At 46.1% G+C, this 20479-nt stretch overlaps 1 protein-coding gene across 1 annotated transcript in view; it reads right to left on the bottom strand.

Moving 5' to 3' along the window:
* The window catches only part of rasgrp4 (RAS guanyl releasing protein 4), a 165648-nt gene that overhangs the window by 19085 nt on the left and 126084 nt on the right, over positions 1-20479 (bottom strand). Inside the window, exons 11-14 of the mRNA XM_078533095.1 lie at positions 18700-18804; positions 14100-14209; positions 11297-11441; positions 8156-8192 (exon numbers count right to left, since the gene is read on the bottom strand). Coding sequence (XP_078389221.1) covers positions 8156-8192; positions 11297-11441; positions 14100-14209; positions 18700-18804 — 397 coding nt within the window. The remainder of the gene's footprint in view (positions 1-8155; positions 8193-11296; positions 11442-14099; positions 14210-18699; positions 18805-20479) is intronic.

Here is a 20479-nt window from a genome sequence, read left to right on the forward strand (position 1 = left end):
CCCATCAATCTGCTGCCCTTGTCCTTCTAGATGGTAGATGTCTTGGGTTTGGAAGGTGCTGTTGAAGGAGTCATGGTGAGTTGCTGCAGTGCATCTTGTAGATGGGACACACTGACAATGTTAGAAATACAGGTCCCTCTGAGAGTACACCAGGACAAGTTTCAGAGTGAATTGAGAGCAGGTGACGCTCACTGAAACCTGTACTTAAGAGCTGAGTTTTGCCCAGGGAGGGAGTTTCTGCTTCTGGACAGGGAAAGGATCCAGGAGTGAAGAGTGGAAGCTGGTATTTGTTCTGAACTATAGTTTAACAATAAAACAGTTGTGATTCTCAGAATGTCTTCCACTGCCTGATTCGGTGAAGGATATCCACCTATTAAACACACACTGCTTCTGCTGTGCGTCAGTGGTAGAGGGACTGAATGATTAAGGTGGCGGATGGGGTGCCACTCAAGTGGGCTGCTTTGTCCTGGATGGCGTTGAGCTTCTTGAGTGTTGCTGGAGCTGCACTCATCCAGTCAAGTGGAGAGTATTCCATCACACTCCTGACTTGTAGATGGTGGACAGGCCTCGGGAAGTCAGGAGGTGAAGTACTCGATGCAGAATTCCCAGCCTCTGACCTGCTCTTATAGCCAGAGTATTTATATGGCTACTTCAGTTCAGTTTCTGGTCACTGGTAATCCCAGGATATTGATCGTGGGAGATTCAGCCATGGTAGTCTCTCAACCATTGAAAAAGACACTTCAGATCTGGTGTTAGTGTTGTAGCATTTCAAGGTTTATGTTGCAAGCAATTCTTCAGAAACAATTGTTTATACTGACCACAATCCTTTAAAATTGCTGGACAAATTTCGAGACCGAGGTGCCAGACTGTTCAGAATGTCAAGGGGTGATGGTCAAATTCTCTCTTGTTGGAGATGGTCATTGCCTGGCATTTGTGTGGCGCAAATGTAACTTGCCACTTATCAGCCTAAGCCTGAATGTTGTCCAGGTCTTGCTGCATTTGGACATGGACTGCTTCAGTATCTGAGGAGTCGCAAATAGTGCTTGAACATTGTGCAATAAAGAAGTCTTGCTACAGTTGTACAGGGTTTTTGTGAGACTGTATCTGGAATACTGTGTGCAGTTTAGGTCTCCACATTTAAGAAAAGATATACTTGCATTGGAGGTGGAACAGCAAATGTTCACTAAATTGGTCCCTGGGATGAGGGGGTTGTCCCATGATGACAGGTTGAGTAAATTCTCTGGAATTTAGAAAGATGAGAAGCGATCTCATTGGAACCTACAAAATTCTGAAGGGGCTTGATAGGGTGAACTCTAAGAGATTGTTTCACTTGGTTGGGGAATCTAAAACACGGGGACAAAGTCTCAGGATAAGGGGCTAATCATTTAGGCCTGAGATGAGGAGAAATTTCTTCACTCAAAGGGTTGTGAATCTTTGGAATTCTCTACCCCAGAGGGTTGTGGATGCTCCATTGTTGAACACATTTGAGGCTGGGACAGACAGATTTTTGGTCTCTCAGGGAATTAAGGGATATGGGGAGCGGGCGGGAAAATGGAGTTGAACAGCAGAGCAGGCTTGATGGACCATATGGTTTATTCCTGCTCCTGTTTCATGCGTTCTTCTGTTCAATCATCAGCGAACATCCCCACTTCCGACCTTATGATGGAAGGAAGGTCATTGATGAAGCAGCTGAAGATGGTTGGGCCGAGGACACTACCCTGAGGAACTCCTGCAGTGATGTCTTGGAGCTGAGATGACTGACCTCCAACAACCATAACCATCTTCCTTCGTGATAGGTATGACTCCAACCAGCGGAGAGCTTCTCCTCATTCCCATTTTTAACTTAGAAAGAACAGGGAACTGAGGGCAGTGACAAGTTCATTGCTCATTTCAGTCCCTTGAGAGATCAGGGAACTTGTAACATTTTCTAACCTTGCTTATTAAACATCCAGTACAATAATAGGATCACTTCAACTGAACTTGCTCAATATCACCCTCTATTATTCAATTCAATCAGGTGACAAAATCAGCATTACTCCCAATCCCTTCAGTTCCCCAACAACAATAATAATTCGCTTTTACATCGCACTTTTAATTTAGCAAAATGGCGATTCACAGGAACACAAATCAGACAAAATTTGACACCCAATAAAGAGATATTAGGACAGGTGACCTATAGCTTAGTCAAAGAGGTAGGCATTAAGGAACTAGAAAGACGGAGAGGTTTAGGGAGGGAATTCCAGGGCTTAGGGCCCAGGCGGCTAAACTCACGGCCGCCAATGGTGGAGTGAAGGAAATTAGAAAATCACAAGAGGCTAGAATTAGAGGAGTACAGAGATCTCAGAGGGTTATAGGGCTGGAGGAGGTTCCAGAGATAAGGAGGGGCAAGGCCATGGAGAGATCTGAAAACAAGGATGAGAACTTTAAAACTGGGGCTTTTAAAATTGTGTCCCATGACTTCCATGCCCCAAAGGGGCGCAGAACTATTTCCTCACTCAAAGGGGTGTGATTCTTTGGATGTGAATACTCAAACACTGAATATATTCAAGATGGAGATTGATGAGATTTTTGGACCTGAGGGGATAGAGAGATATGGGAACAGAGCAGGAAATTGATTGTAGAAGGGCTGACAAGTGGCAAACTACATTCGCGCCACACCAGTGTACCCAGGCAATGACCACCTCCAACAAGAGAGAATCCAGCCATCTCCCCTTGGCATTCAATGGCATTACCATCGCTGAATTCTCCCACCATCAACCTAATGTGTTCTTATTTTAGCTCTGGGTATGGCTGGAAGTGTGTTCATAGAGAGAGAGAGAATAAGATAAAAAGGAACCCCAACTCCGTTCACACTTACAACAGATCTGAAAATGCTCGGCTTTTGAAACTTTACCGTGGCTCTAGATCACAAAATGGCCCTTTTTGGTAGCTATTCCTTCGTTTTGCCATCCCATTACTATGAAACTTTCTCAGCTGTTCCAGGGGTCAGAGTGCAAAGCCAATATATACTTAGTAAAAGTGCTGAATCATTGTTCCTATGATCAATTCTGGCTAATTCTGCCTATAGGCCTGCTCCGGAATGACAACAGTCTCCAGGGTTAAGTGAGAGTGAGTCACTGGGGACTGACTGTACAGAGAGACCAGTGGCTGAATGACATTATTGCGCGAAGTTTACAACAGATGTGTGGTGTCACTATTAACAATGCAGAATCCCACTCTAGTTTAATGTCAGCACAAGGATCTTATATTCTATCTGGCGTTTAGGAGTTCGATTTTGCATGCTGCGTTTCATACAAGCATGCCCTCATAATAACAGAGTAACGGGGAGGCCATTCAGCCCATCGAGCCTGCTCCGCCATTCAATACGACTGTGGCTGATCTTTAGCTTCAACTCCACTTTCCCGCCCGCTCCCCATATCCCTTAACTCCACGAGACACCAAAAATCCGTCTGTCCCAGCCTTAAACGTCTTCAACGATGGAGCATCCACAACCCTCTGGGGTCAGAATTCCAAAGATTAACAGCCCTTTGAGTGAAGGCATTTCTCCTCATCTCAGTCCCAAATGATTGTCCCCTTATCCTGAGACTGTGCCCCTGTGTTTTGATTCCCCAGTCAGGGGAAACAACCTCTCAGTATCTACCCTCCCAAGCCCCATTCAGAATGGGGTGCGTTTGATCTGTACCTCAATGCCAGTTATTTGCTTTATCTCCATATCCTTTTAACTCTTTACCCAGGAAAAATCTACCAATCTCAGTCTTGTAAGCTCCAATTGTCCCCCATCATCCACAGCCTTTTGGGGATGAGATTTCCAGAATCCCACTAACCTGGATTTCTGATTCCTGACCACAGGAAATAGTTTCCCTGTTCCAATCAAATCCCTTTTAAATAGCTTGATTCGGTCACCCCTCAGCCTTCCAAACACAGGGAAGTACAAACCAAGCTCAGAATTTAACCCTTAAAGCCCTGGTATCACTCTGGTATATTCGGGCAGTACTCCGTCCGAGGTTGATATACCTCCTTTGGGATTTGGTGCTCGGGACTGAAGGCCAAGGCTCAGCACAACTGACCCGTCAATCCCTGACTTCTGTATTCCAGCCCTCTTGAGAAAAATATCAACATTCCGTTAGTTTTTTTTTTCAAATAACTTTTTGTACCTGTTCACTAGCTTAAGTGATTTGTGTATCGAGACCAGGGCTTCCCAAACTAGGGGTTTGCAAGATGAGATTTTGGGGTCATGAGCTGCAAGGCAGCTATTATATATTGTTGTATTATCTGTAAAGATCTAGGGACTAATTCGCGAGGAAATAATTGTTGCGTGTAAGTGTTCCAGGGGGCCACATTTCATGGCTACACTGGAGACTCATGGGATGTGTAACAGAACCAGTTCAAACTGGCCTTTTTTTTGTACGGCAAATATCATACATAAAAATCTCTCATCTTTCCAAGCTTAAAGCGTGATTATTACCAACATCAGAAACCCAAAAAGACAACAAGAACACACAGCAGCAGCAATGGCTACCGTGGAGCTCTGACTGACCGCTCATGGCTGTAAGGCCCCTTTAAATCCTCTCATGCTTTTAATAGTGGGCACGGCCTGGCTGACTGATCTTTAAGGCCCTGATTCCCGCCCCAAAAAAAGTCAATGATAAGGCAGGTGTCTTTTTAAAAAACAACCCTGCAGTTTAAACCATTCGCTCTCACAAATCTCTCTCTCTCCCTCCTCCACCCACTCTCATGAATCACACACCCCACCACCCCCGTCCCCCACCTGCTCCACCTAGCTCTCACGACAATTTCCAAGGCTTAAAATGGGGTCTCAGTGGGGAGCACTGGTCAAGACACCTAAATCCCTATTCCTATCCTTAATGATTGAACAGGTTTAGAAAAGAGAAGGCTTGAGGGGATGATTGATAGATGTCTTTATAAAAGGGCTCGATGGAATTTTTACTTTTATTCATTCTTGGGATGAATATTTGTTGCCCATCCCTAATTGCCCCTTGAGAAGGTGGTGGTGAGCTGCCTTCTTGAACCGCTGCAGTCCCTGTGGCGTAGGTACACCCACTGTGCCGCTCAGTAGCGGTTGGATACCATTGAGTACTGTGTACAGTTTTGGTCCCTGTATTTAAGAAAGGATATACTGGCATTGGAGGCAGTTCAAAAGAGATTCACTAGGTTGATTCCTGGGATGAAGGGGTTAACTTTTCAAGAACGGCTAAACAGGTTAGGCCTTTATTCATTCAAGTTTAGATGAATGAGGGGTGAGCTTGTTGAAATACACAAGATTCTGAGGGGTCTTGACAGGGTAGATGTTGAGAAGATGTTTCTACTAGTGGGGGAATCTCGAACCATGGGACTTGGTTACAGAATAAGGGGGCACTCATTTAAAACTGAGATGTGAAGGAGTTTCTTCTCTCAGAGGGTAGTGAATGTCTGGAATTCTCTACCCCAGAGAGCTGCGGATGATAGATCACTGAAAGTATTTAAAGAGGAGGTAGATAGATTTGTGAAATATCGGGGAGTTGAGGGCTATGAGGAGTTGGCACGGAAGAGGAGTTGAGGCCTGGGGTAGATCAACCATGAATGGTGGGGGCAGGCTTGAGGGGCCGAATGACCTACTTCTGCTCCTATTTCTTATGTTCTTATGAGCGGCTTGATGTACCATTTCAAAGCCAACCACATCGCTGTGGGTCTGGAGTCCCGCATAGGCCAGACCGGATAAGGACAGCAGGTTTCCTTCCCTAAAGGCCGTTCGTGAACAAGATGGGTTTTTACAACAATCGATGATAGTTTCATGGTCACCATCACTGAGGCTAGCTTTCAATTCCACATTTATTAATTAAAGTTAAATTCCACCAGCCATCGTAGTGGGATTTGAACCCATGTCCCCAAAGCATTAGCCTGGGCCTCTGGATTACCAGACCAGTGACACTACCACTATAGCACCATCTCCCGGATTAATGAACCAGGTGGGTTTTTTTATGACAATCCAGTTGCTTCGGGATCATTATTAATGAGACCAGCATTTTATTCCAGCTTAATTACTTGAATTTAAATTCCCCCAGTTCCCATGGTGGGATTTGAACTCACGTCTCCAGAGCGTTAATCCGGGCCCCTGGAGGAGGGGTGCGGTAACATTGCCAATGTGCCCCATTGATGTAGAGAAGATGTGTCCACTTGCAGGCGAGACCAGAACTATCGGCCATCAATATAAGATGAATAAATCCAATGGGGAATGCAAGAGAAATGTTTTACCCAGAGAGTGGTGTGAATGTAGTCCCTGCTACCACAGGGAGTGGTTGAGGTGAATAGTATAGATACATTGAAGGAGAAACTAGATAAACATATGAGGGAGAAAGGAATAGAAGGTTATGCTGATAGGCTTAGATGAAAAAGGGATATGAAGAGGCTCATATAGAGCATTAACACTGGCACAGAATGACCTCTTTCTGTGCTGTACCCATGTGTGAATTACTACCTTCGAAAGAGGCAAGGAGAAAGCCACAGGAAAGATTTTTTTTTTTCACCCAGAGGGTTGTGGGGGTCTGGAACTCACTGCCTGAAAGGGTAGTAGAGGCAGAAACCCTCAACTCATTGAGAAGGTGTCTGGATCTGCACCTCAAGTTCCATAACCTGCAGGGCTACGGACCAAATGCTGGGAGGTGGGATGAGGCTGGGTGGTCCGTTTTTCAGCCAGCACAGACACGGGATGGGCCGAGTGGCCTCTCTCTGTGCCGTAACCTTTCTCCGATTCTATGAATGGGAAAAAGATGGGGGTTTTCTCAGCACACCACTGCCGATGGGCAGGATAACAGAACTATCAGGCGGAGTTGAGAGCAGATGCAATTAAATTTCTTTTCTCTCTACCAACAGCACACTACGTGGAAAGCATGCAAGACTGGCAGACGTTAGTAACAGTCAATATATGGGCAAGGTAGACTCCAGCAGTCGATGTACTTGCTCTGCGGACATCAAGGGGATCTTCTCCAACTGTGGTAATGAAGTTGGCACATTAGCTTTCAAACAAGATACAATGATGTTTGCCCATGTGGAGATGGCTACCAGTACACCCTGTTACAGGATGGCAACCTCCTCACCCTATTGGTTAAACCGCATTGGGAGCACTGTGAGTGGGTCTGGGCTGAAGGGTGAGAAGTGGTACAAGAAAAGGTCCCCGAGCATGATACCAGAACAGAGGGGTTATACTTATCAGGAAAGATTGAACAAGCTGGGGTTCTCTCCTCCAGAAAAGAGATGACTGAGGGGGTGACATGATAGCAATCTGTAAGATTATCAAAGTGTTTGACAAGGTAGTCATAGAGAAGGTGATTCCACTTGGGGCCATCAATGGAAGCTAGTCATTAATAAATCCAACAGGGAACTCTTTAGGAGAAACTTCTTTACTGAGAGAGTGGTTGGAATGTGGAACTCGCTACCACGGGGAGTGGTGGGGGGGTGAATCGTGTAGAAGTATTTAAGGGGAAGCCTGATAAGGACATCAAGGAGAATGGAATAGAAGGATATGCTGATAGGTTTAGATGAAGGAAGGAGACACCTGTGGAGAATAAATGCCAGTATGGACAAGTTGGGCCAAAGGCCCAAGTTTGCGCTGTGAAAATTTTGTAATATTTTTGTAATACCTATAGATATTTTGCTCCCCCACCCCCACTCCTTGAGTTTACTCCTCTTTCCACACTGACTTGTCCTGGAATCTGTTGACCTCTGTGAACTTGCCCATTCTTCAGGAAGAAGCCAGTGCCTGGTTATCTGACTCTATCCAAGTCCGCTCTCATACCTCACGTGGGAGGGAGATTCAAACAGAAAGGAAAGGCCATTAATGGGGCAGAAACAGCCTCAGAATGGGGTGGGTAGAGTCCACTGGCCCATTAATGTCAACGCACTGCCCCCATTACCAGCTTTCTAGCTGGGAGTTCGTAGCACTGCCTGATCCAGCTGGCATTTCCCTTTCAATAGGCAAATTGGAGACCTAGGGGGGGTCTAACCTGTGATCTTCCTGTCGTGTGTACCTCAGCAGCATGTTTGGTAGTGAACTCCCTGAATCAGCATTTAACAAGCAACACAGACACCAACACTTTTAACAAGGGGGGTAGCTAGACTGATTGGTAAAGAAAGATAAGAATGTAAAGATTTTTCTTACCCTGACACCTGTATCCTTGTTTAATTACACCCCATAGCTGTAAAGGCAAAAGAAAGAGGAATTAATTTTGGACTGAAAATATTTATTACATGAAAAACCTCCTCTGAATTATCATCAGCCATGCCCTGTGTATAACATCAAACATACCAAGAGGGGACTGTTGCTTGGGAACTGTGTTATTACCAATCATATATATTGTGTACATTAATATCTATATAATGCCTATAACTTCTGATAGGTTGGTGGATTGATGTGGTGGATGGAGTTGGGGACAGCATGGGAGGAGGGTGGGGGCCAGCAGTGGAGGGAAGGGATGGCATGAGGAGGGGACAACATTAGGGTGAGGGGACAGTACATAGGGGGAAGAGATGACATGAGGAGGGGACAGCATGGGGAGGAGGGGACAACATTGGGGGGATGGGACAGTATGTAGGGGAGAAGGGATGATGTGTGAAGGGGCCAGCACTTGGGGGAACTGCATGGTAGGGAAGATGGCATAGGAGGGAGGAGGGAATGTGGGGGAGGTTGAATGACATGGGTAGGGGGAGGGCTTGGTACGGGAGAGGTGAGGAGACAACATGCTGGGGGGGGATGATAGTATGGGGAGGGGGCTTCATGGGAGGGGTGAACTTCATGGGAGGCGGTGATGGCATGGGATGGGGGAGGCATTGGGTGGGTGGGACACATAAGGGGGGTGGACAGAGTGGGAGGGAACAGCTTAGCTGGAGGGAATGGCATAGGGGGATGGCATGGGAGGGAGGGATGAGGGGAATGACAGGTGTGTAGGGTGACACGAGACAGGGTGGACCAACATTAGGGGAGGAATGCAAGGGAGGGATGGAATGGGGGATGGGGATAGGAAGAAGGGGTCAGATGGGGATAATATGACAGGGATGAAAGAATAGGATAAGTATGGCATAAGAGAGTTGGCATGGGAAGGATGGAATAGCACGGGGATTTAAAGAAGTACTGTTGTAATCATGATACTAATTTCATGACAAATATTTTGCGGGTCTCTGTGGTATAAAGAAAATAAACAATCAGTAATGCATTGATAAATTCAAACACAATGTGACATCTTGGCGAAAGATGATATTCGACGATATATGTGGTATCAGAGTGGGATGCCTGCCAACAGCTCCACCTGACCAGCAATGCCTTTTTTTTTTGCTTGCCTCAAGTAAAATTTATTTATTTCCCACCTCGTACCCTTACCCTTTAATTCTCTCCCCCCTTCTCCAGCGTCCTGCAGTCTGTGCCCTTTACCCTTTAACTCCTGCAGTAATTGGCCTCAGTGCCTTTGGATGAAGCATTGCTGTTCACTGCTATAAGTGTGGGGCTATTGGGTGAGGACTGACCACAGTCAGCTCGTCTGTGCTCTTCTAACCTGGAAAGCCAGTTGGTGAAGGAACCAATCTTTACTCAGTCTTACATTTATTTACAGGCTGAAATATTTCAAGCATATACCTCCTAACTCAACCCCAGCACATTCTCAATAAGTGTCTCTTTATATTCTTTTGAGCGTAACAAATTAACAGAAAAGGGGGGACAAATTAACAAAAGGTCAAATAAACAAATAAAAGGGGTAGGCCCTTAAAGGGAAACTGCAACAGAAGATAAACTACAAAGGAAGTTTACAAAGGTTAAACCAAAATGTGATTGTGTGGGTCAATAAAGCTCCCCAGCCCCTGCAGTGCCCACTGGTCATGGAAAGCCTCGATCGTGCCGGCAGAAAAACATTGCCTGAAGGCTTAACTGGAGTGTCAGCACAGACTTTAAATTTAACCCTTCAGACTGGGACTTGAACACACAACCTTCACAGTCAGAGGCAAGGGCGCTGCCACTAAGCCATGGCTCACCGCCAGTGTCTCTTTATATCTCTTGTAGAGTTAAAACGATTAACTAAATTAACACAATAAGGGATAAATCAAGCACAGCCCCTAAGTCAGGTCAGCTGTAAAATCAAGGAAAAACTTTAAAGGAACCTTATAAACATTAAACCAAAATGTGATTAAAGGGGTCAACAAAACACCCCAGTCCCCGCGGTGCCCACCGGGCACGGAAGTGTCTCTTTATATCTGTACTGAAGGGAAACCCCAGTTAATGCCCACCACCTACATACAATTAAACGTAACGAAACTATAATTAACTTGCTACACTCACTGCTTAAGCCCATTATTAAGGACGGCCATTTGGATGAGGGCAAGGACCGGTACTTAAGGAAACAATGGATTAATTCCACGACCCTGCATTCTCCGTAGGGTTCTCCAATCACAGGAAGCATGGGTTGTATTACTGGGGCTCCAACATTGCCACCTTACCTCCGACCCACACTATTCACCAGTGAAGCTCCTGCCAGGATTGCAGGCTGGTGAAATCCCCTCTCATATCACAACATGGGCCATCCAAGCCCTCCTTGGCCTCTCTCTGCACCCTCTCTGAGTGGCTTTCTCCAGTTTCACCCCTTAGCCCACACGCTCCACTCTGCCAATTACTGCTTGTTTCCTGTTTTTTTCCACTCTCAGCGACTGTTCAGTCAGCTACCGCACCTCTACCCTCTAGCCTTCTCTGCTAAAACCTCGTTACACCATTCCACCGTTCAAAAAAATCCTCCTAAATACTGATTTGTCTCTTCTCCTTTAATCTCCTCCTTTTCCTGCTCAGCATCCCCCTTTCTCCTCATCAAGCTCTCTGGCTTCTTTTCTGTGAGTACTGATCCAGGGACTTGAACAGAGAATCGAGGCCGACTCCCCGGTGCAGTGCTGAGGGAGTGCTGCACTGTCAGAGATGCCGTCTTTTGGCTGAGACGTTAAACCGAGGACCCGTCTACCCGCTCAGGTAGGCGTAAAAGATCCTATGGGCCACAATTTCGAAGGAGAGCAATGTTTATCCCTCAGCTAACTTCACTACAACATGATCTGGTCACTGACACATGGCTGCTCTGTATTTAACCCTGAGCGGTATCTGCCCTGGGAATGTTTGATGGTCACTAACACGTCGCTGCCTGTGGGATCTTGCTCTAATTAGCTGCTTTGTTGTTGTATCGGTGGCTACGCTCCACTGGCTGCAAAGCGCTTCGGGAGTGCCCCGAGGTCACGAAAGGCGCTATAGAAATGCAGTCTAACTGAGGCCGAGACTTACGAAGCCAGCACAGCTGTCACAGAACGTAGGCTTCTTGTAGGTGGTCTCCTGAAAGTTGTGCAGGAAGCCCAGCCGTAGCTTGGAGCACATGGAACTGCCTCTCATGAAGTACGCGGTGATCTCCTCCCTGCTGACCAGGCCTTCGCTGTAAGAAAGCAACCAAAACTCATTGGTCAGCAATCGTGCCCTCCAGTGACTTCCTCACCGATACGCCGCCTACCGCCGTCCTGGTCAAGATCTACCCCTCAACTAACGTCACCCAAAAACACATTATCTGCTCATGATCACACTGCTGTTTGTGGGATCTTGCTGTGCGAGGATTGACCGCCACATTTCCCACAGTACAACACTTCAAAAGTGGTTGCGAAAATGCTTTTGGACGCCCTAAGGTGCTACAAAAACGCAACAGCCTCCTTCTTCATTCCCGCCTCAACCACTTAGTTCCAGATCTCACCGTAACCTTCACCCAAACTAGCTTCACCCAGGTTACCGCTCGGAAATGTGTCGAAGAATTATTCCTTAATTCGGAGAATAAACATGAACAGTTACTTTCTAAAATGGCGCCCAACTGTGCAGGATGGCGGGCGATTTTTAAGCTCGGCGGTATGCCAATGTGTTTGAGCCAAAACTTGAATCATGGTTTTAATTTGGAAAACCAACGCAATTTCAAGCGCCACTTGTCGATTGCGCCCAAAGGAGAAATTCTCATCGCCAATGGTTGTTTTTCTCAGTGTCGTTGGGCCAAAGTTCGGACAATCTTGTGGAAGTAGGCGTGAGGGAGGGGGAGGGTTCCCTTTGTGGGCCTAGTAAAGGCCTCAAAAAAATTCGGAAGGAAAGATCAGTTACTTGATCAATTATGACTGATGATCCTTTGGTTCCATTGAATTTACGGCTCCCTCCAACACAGGGGCAGCGTGCCAAGCACATTTTCTGTCACCTCATTGAGTCTTGGAGCTGGTAGGATGTGGAACCCACCACCACATGGAGTGGTTGAGGTGAATAGCATAGATGCATTTAAGGGGAAACTAGCTCATTACATGAGGGGGGGGAAAGGAATAGAAGGATATGTTGATAGGGTGAGATGAAGTAGAGTGGAAGGAGATTCCTGTGCAGCACAAACACCAACATGGACCAAGCTGGGCCAAGTACAGCACGGTTAAGTATAGAGTGAATTTCTCGCTACACTGTCCCATCAAACACTCCCAGGGCAGATACAGCACAGGGTTAGATGCAGAGTAAAGCTCCCTCTACACCGTCCCCATCAAACGCTCCCAGGGCAGATACAGCACGAGGTTAGATGCAGAGTAAAGCTCCCTCTACACTGTCCCCATCAAACACTCCCAGGGCAGGTACAGCACGGGGTTAGATGCAGAGTAAAGCTCCCTCTGCAATGCCCCCATCAAACACTCCCAGAGCAGGTACAGCACCAATTAGATACAGAGTAAAGCTCCCTTTACACTGTCCCCATCAAACACTCCCAGGGCAGGTACAGCACGAGGTTAGATGCAGAGTAAAGCTCCCTCTACACTGTCCCCATCAAACACTCCCAGGACAGGTACAGCACCAATTAGATACAGAGTAAAGCTCCCTCTACACTGTCCCCATCAAACACTCCCAGGACAGGTAGAGCACGGGGTTAGATGCAGAGTAAAGCTCCCTCTGCAATGCCCCCATCAAACACTTCCAGAGCAGGTACAGCACCAATTAGATACAGCTCCTTCTGAATTGTCACGACAAAAGCTTCAATTTCCGGATCCTCGGAATGTCTCTGTCTGCTGTGCTAGAATGAAGTTCCCATATTCCGGACCAGCCCAAGGTGAAGATGCCAGTCAGTGTAGAAAAGTTAATTTCATACATTGGTCCTATGCTCACTAGGATCTGGACTAAGACTGCCCCAAACCTGCTTAACTGAAGTACTTCCATAACATCAGAAAGCAAGGATTTTCATCCCAGCTTGGGTCTGAACCTGACCTGTACAGGTCTAAACCCTCTTGGGCTGGATTTTACTGTCAATAGTGAAGCACTGGCTCTTCCTGCTGACCTTGAAGAAAGCTATCCACAAAAACCTAGCGATAGCTACGGTGTAGATTTCCCCTTTCTCGACGACAGCTTAAGACAGCAAGTCAAGGGCATCTCCAGGCTTCCAACAGCAAGCAAGATAAGCAGCCAATGACACTGACTCCCTCTCACAGACAGCAAAGCAGGAAGTTAAAAGTATTGATTATCCTTCAATTTTAATTCTAATTTTCAGATGGTGACATAAATGATAATGTTTGGATTAAGAGAGAAGCTAAAATACTTTAAACAACCTTTGTAATTAAATGCATGTTTTTTTAAATTTTAATGGAAAAATTTGACATTCCACAAAAGGTAAAATTAGCTTTTCAGGGCCAGAGAGGGTACTTAATGGTAGTTATGAACTTATGCTGCTAAAAACCCAGGTACAACTTATTCAATAAGGTGTAATTTTTTTCAAGGGTTTTTACAGTTAGACTAAGCCCGTGGAAGTAAGATTACCTTGTCAATTTACTGATTGCTTAGGGACTGAACTCTGAGGGGACCTCAACACCACAAAATCGAGAGACGTGTAGAAGTCACTGATAGTGACTTCTGGATTTCAGTGTTATTCTGCGCACACGGAGACTCCGAAAGTTGCTGTGGCACTAATAGCTTTGCTGTCAGTCCCACTGCAAAATCCAGGTCCTTTCAGTTCAGATATCATCAGGCGGATGCCGCAAAGCAGAGTGAGTTTGTGTTGGTAGCTGGTTCCACATTCAGAAGGAGATAGAGAGACCACACTTACCGATCTTTATCCAGAATGAAGAACGAAAACGGGAAACTAACAGCGATCTTCTCAAACTCAGCTTGGGAAATGTAACCGTCCTGGTCATGGTCATAATTCTTAAATACGGACTGCAAAGTGGAAAAGGAAAGTGAACCATGAGAATGATACTGATCATAGCGTGAGCTGGACACAAGGGCCAGACACATCTCTGTTACGATATGCGACAGCACTAGCCATTAGCATCCCACCAGCACGCTTAGACAATATTGTAGCATGTGCATGAGATCCACAACATTCCTATCCCTCGAGCGTCCTTCGCAAAGCCCGTGAAGATATGCCACAAGCTACAGGTCACCTGGGTGATGCACGTCTATTGGACCCAACAGCTTAACTTGTGATTAAGGTAAAAAAAACCCAGAGCTCTCTTCAGGTAGGAGCATTGTTGAGTTGTAGCATCTTCTGATGATGAACGTCATGGGCTGTAGCGGGGATGATTGATAACCTCTATCTTGGCAATACTTTCACAAAGTCCTGCCAGTCTCTCCCGCTGATGCACTAATTAATTTACCAGCCCGCCTAAGATTTTAAAATTCTCGTGCTCGTTTGCAAAACCTTCCATGGTTTTTCCCCTTCCTATATTTATGACCTCGACAACCCTCCGAGATCTCTGTGCACCTCCCATTCGGGCCCCGTGTGCTTCCCGATTTTAATTGCTCCAGCACTGCCAACCGCACCTTCGCCCGCTCCGACCCTAAGTTCTGGAATTCACTCCCTAATCCTCTCTGCCTCTCGCTCCTTTAAGTTGTTGCTTAAAACCTACCTCCTCAGCCAAGCTTTTGGTGACTTCCCTAAAATCTCCCAGCCCTCATACGTTGTTTTGATAGCTCCTTTTGAGATGTTTTACCACGTCAAAGGTCTTATATAAATGCAAGTTGTTTACCCATTCCGTCACCTCAAGTATTCTGCATGTTAAGCTTTTCCATTAAGATAAAAGCAAAAAACTGCGGACGCTGGAAATCTGAAACAAAAACAAAAATACCTGGAAAAACTCAGCAGGTCTGACAGCATCTGTGAAGAGAAAGACAGAGTTAACGTTTCGAGACTCTCAAACTCTAACTCTGTTTCTCTCTGCACAGATGCTGTCAGACCTGCTGAGTTTTCCCAGCACTTTTTGTTTTTGTTTAAGCTTTTCCATTCCTGCTTCACATGGTATTAAAAATCATTTTTAACAAGGCAATTTCAAAGCTGTCAGGCAGCTGAGCTTTGAAATTCGTTGAGTGCAATGGGACAGGAGGTTGTGCAGGTCCATTGGTTGTACAAGCTGCCCAAATACATAGGAACATAGGACTTAGGAGCGGGAGTAGTCCATTCGGCCCTTCAAGCCTGCTTTCCCATTCAATAAGATCATGGCTGATCTGGTTGTGGTTTCAACTCCACTTCACCATCCTCCCCACCGTCCCCCCACCCCCATTACCACCCCCTCCCTCCCCCTGCCTAACCCTTGACTCCCATGTCTATCAAAAACCTAACTCAGCCTTGAATAAAGTCAATGACCCAGCCTTCACTGCTCTCTGGGGAAGAGAATTCCACAGACTAACAGCCCATTGAGAGAAAAATATTCTCCTCATCTCCGTCTCAAATGGTAGATCTCTTATTCTTAAACTGTGTCCCCTGGTTCTAGTCTCTCCCACAAGTGCAAACATCCTCTGGGTATCCACCCAATCAAATCCCCTCAGGATCTTCTATATTTCAATAAGGTCACCTCTCATTCTTCTAGACTCCAATGGGTATAGGCCCAACCTGTTCAGCTTTTCTTCATAAGATAAGCTCCTCATCCCAGGAATTTGTTGAGTAACTGCTCGAGCTACTCACAACCTCCACCTAAACCCTCTCTCCAGTAAGGATCACCTTGTTATCTTTCCCATGGCTTTTTTCTCTAGAACGGAGAAGGCCAATGATAACGCTCTTTAAAATTATGAACAATTTCCACAGGGTAGACATGGAGAAGACAATTCCACTTATGGGCAAGTGCAGAACTAGGGCTATAAAACATAAAATGGTCACTAATAAGTTCGGTAAAGAATTCAGGAGAAACTTCTTTACCAAGAGAGTAATTAGAAAGTTGAACCTGGTGCTACATGGAGTAATCGAGGCGACAAGCAGAATGTATTTAAGGCAAAACTCGGTAGATATACAAGGGAGAAAGGTTTAGCAGGATATGGTGATGGGGTTAGATGAAGTAGGATGGGAGGAGGCTTGTGTGGAGCCAGTCAGACCAGTTGGGCTGTTTCAGTGCTGTAAATGCTATGTGATATGACCACGTGTAGATTGCATGTTGCCTATCAAATCGATGATACCGTGCCTAACCATTCCTGCACATGGTGCTGACTGAATTGTTCAACACAGCTCCCATCAGATTCTGTTTTTGCACTGCTTCCCCTTTATCCAGGAGGTCAGAAACTTCCCTCGTGGCCAAGCACCTGGGGCGATTCAGGACTTCATGGGGCCTGGCTTTGAACCCACTGACGTGAAGCGGATTGGCCCCCGTCAGTGGGAGCTAATTTTGAGTGCATGAGGTTGAGCTGAATGGGGGTCCCTGGATTTGGTGAGCTGAGGGCGTGTTGCTTGCTGGACATTGGGTTTGACCGCTTAGACCAGCTAACCAAAACAATCACAACATCTTGAGGATGTGCGTTGCTGATAGAGCAACCATTTTACAGACAAGTATAACAGAAAGAATTATGGTGCAGTGGGAGAGCATTCAACCCTTTGTGTCCATGCTGTAATAGCCAAAGGAATTTAGCTTTAAGGCTACAAAATCCTGAGGTGCAGAGGCAGTTAACTTGGGTCTGTCCAACAGGGTGGAGTCTGTTAACCCACCATGTTTATTTTTGACAATTCTATTTGTGAAGTTTAACTGTTTCTCACTCATAAGCTTGTGGGTGAAGACAACATGGCTCACCACAGTAAACAGGTACAATAAAGAGAACATTGCTTCTCCAACATATCCCAACACTCAAACCCATCTACTATCAAAACACCCAACCCATAACGTACCAACATATTCATTGCCAAGCTCTCATCAAACTACCCGAACTCACTAACCTCCCTCAACACACTCAAAACAAATTCAAAGTGTCTCCACCCTAATCCACTCAAACTCAACTGCATAAAAACATTAAACCTGCCTACTGTTTTCTTAAAAATTCATTCCTGGGCGGAGACGTCACTGGCGAGGCCAACATTTATTGCCCATCCCTAACTGGCCTTGAGAAGGTTGCGGTGAGCCACCTTCTTGAACCGCTGCAGTCCATGTGGTGTAGGTACACCCACAGGACGCGAGTTCCAGGGTTTTGACCCCGTGACAGTGAAGGAATGGCGATATTGTTCCAAGTCACGATGGTGGGGTCGCAGGTTTGGAAGGTGTTGTCGAAGGAAGATTAACAAGTTGCTGGAGTGCATCTTGTATATGGTGCACACTACTGCCAATGTGCGCCAGAGATGGAGAGAGTGAATGGCTCAGGTGGTAGATGGGTCCCAGTCAAGGAGGCTGATTTGTCCTAGATGTGTTAAGTTTCTTGAGTGTTGTTGAAGCTGTACTCATCCAGCCAAGTGGTGAGTATTCCATCACACTCCTGATTTGTGCCTTGTAGATGGTGGGCAGGTTTTGGGGAGTCAGAAGATGAGTTACTCACCACAGAATTCCCAGCCTCTGACCTGCCCTTGTAGCCACAGTATTTATATGGCTGGTCAGGTTCAGTTTCTGGTCAATGGTAAACCCTAGTATGTTGATGATGGGGGATTCAGTGATAGTAATGCCGTTGAATGTCAAGGGAGATGGTTAGATTCTCTCTTGTTGGAGATGGCATTGCCTGGCACTTGTGTGGCACGAATGTTACTTGCCATTGGTACTTACCAATAACACAGCTTAGCACACCCAAATCTAATTTCTCCTCAACGCACCCATATCAGGCAACTCACAACACTGCCAAACCCACCTGAACCCACCAATCACCCCTCAACTCACCCAACCCACATCATTGCGAACTTATCCAAACTCATCTCTCACCAGTGCACCCACATACGCCCTGACAAGCTCTCTCAAACCTACCACTCACTAACTTACCTGCTTTAACTTCTAGCTCACCAATGCAGCCTAATTTTAAAAAAAAAATTCATCCATGGGATATGGGCATCGCTGGCTAGGCCAGCGTTTATAGCTCATCCCGAATGGCCCTCGTTCAGAGGGCATTTAAGAGTCAACTACATTGCTGTGGGTCTGGAGTCACATGTAGGCCTGGTCTGCCAGACCAGGTAAGGACGGCAGATTTCCTTCCCTAAAGACATTAGTGAACCAGATGGCAATAGTTTCATGGCCATCATTTGACTTTTAATTCCAGATTCTTATTGGAATTCAAATTCCACCATCTGCCATGGCGGGATTCGAACCCAGGTCCCCAGAGCATTACCCCGAGTCTCTGGATTACCAGTCTAGTGGCAATACCACTACGCCACCCCCTCCCCCTAATCCAGTAGTATGGGCCCTTAACTGATTGGTATGGTTTGCACATGAACATAGGTAGCGCTAAAGTTAGGACCGCAATTTCCATGTACTTACATCCACCATCTGCTGGACATGCTTGCTGACTGTGACAGCATCAAGCTTTGGGGCAACACCAGAAGCCCAATCGACAACCACGGGTGGCTTGCAGGGAGGGACTGACTGGAAACAAATAGAAATGAGTAGACTACAGCTGATCAACTGGACTGAAATTAGTCAGCAAATGGTGCGACCAAACACACATATCAGAAACATAATCTACCTCAATTTTCTCTTCGGCTATGACAATGGGCAGACTTACAAAGATCGTGGCTATAAAATAGCTTACATTTTGGAAGATCAATTTGTCAGACCGAGAGGCTCCACTAAGACAGCTTCTAAGAAAAACATATTGAAATACACCAAGGCTTATAAATTACAAGGATATCCAACCAATTACCTTATCCGCTAAATTTCCACACTTATTGACGTCTGTCAGTTCCCCCTTGTCCTTGTGTATGGGGAGCAGCCATTTTGTGCACAATCCTAGTTGCCATGACAACAGGAATTGTGAAGCAGATTATGGAAGAAAGGTGAGGACTAGCATTGTTTTGGCCCCTTCCATGCCCTCAGGGTGCCCCCAATGTGCTTCACAGCACAATTAAGTACCTTTGAATTGCAGCCATTTAGGAAAACATGGCAGACAACTGGTCCCACAAACGTCAATGGGGTAAGGGAGCAGATGCTGTGTTTCAGTGCTGTTGGATGTAGGAACACCTGTTGGCCAGCACTCCAGGCCCCTATCTTCATTCCAGCAGTGCAGTGGGACCCGAGGGGGCCTCAGGTTAACATCTTGTTTGAAAGGCAGTATCTTTGACAGTGCAACTAGGTGCTCAAGTCTTTGAAATTGGGGCTTGAACTCATGACCCTCTGATTTGGAGGGGTGCGTGCTAACCAAAGTCAGCATCTCTATCCATGTCTCACTTCATGCTATGTCAAAGCTGCTCTATAAATGCAAGTTGGCCTTGTTGCAGGGACCGCATAGCACTGCCTGGTATCTCAACTTGCAAACCACAGCACCACTTGCCATAGCTGCACAAGGCGATCAGTTATATAACAGCAATGATAGATTTTAATTTTCCATCCGTTCACAGCACAGTTTTCAAAGCGACTACCACACACTTTCCATGCTGCACGTTTCACTCACACCGTGGAGCTGGACCATAGAAACCCATCGCCATTTGATGTCTTGCCCGTTCCTAATGCCTGAACAGTGGGAATCGGCAGATGATTCGACTGTGGCAGGCTTCGTAAAGGAGTTCAGCCCACATTTTCCAGTCAGGGGTCACTGCATAGCTACCCAAAATTACATTCACCTCCCCTCCAACCCAGGGGTTAGTTTTATCACTGTCACAGCATAAGAACATAAGAAATAGGAGCAGGAGGAGGCCATTCAGCCCTTCAAGCTCGTTCTGTCATTCAATGAGATCATGGCTGATATTTTACCTGGACGCCATTTCCCTGCACTAGCCCCATATCCATATTTTAATATGTAGAAATCTATTGATCTGTCTTGAACATACTCAATGACTGACCCTCTCCAGCCCTCTGGAGTAGAGAATTCCAAAGGTTCACCGCCCTCTGAGTGAAGAAATTCCTCCTCAGTATCTCAGTCCTAAATAGCCTGCCCCTTATTCTTAGACTGTGTCCCCTGGTTCTAGACACCCCAGTCCCTCCCATCCTTCCTTCATCTACCCTGTTGAGGCCTGTGAGAATTTTGTAGAGACTTGATATCAAGACTTGGATCTTCCTGGTTGTGGGACTTATTGGGAGTCTAGTTAACAACTGAGCCTTACAG

This window comes from Cetorhinus maximus, chromosome 32 (assembly GCF_964194155.1).
Source record: "Cetorhinus maximus chromosome 32, sCetMax3.hap1.1, whole genome shotgun sequence".
NCBI classification, from domain to species: domain Eukaryota; kingdom Metazoa; phylum Chordata; class Chondrichthyes; order Lamniformes; family Cetorhinidae; genus Cetorhinus; species Cetorhinus maximus.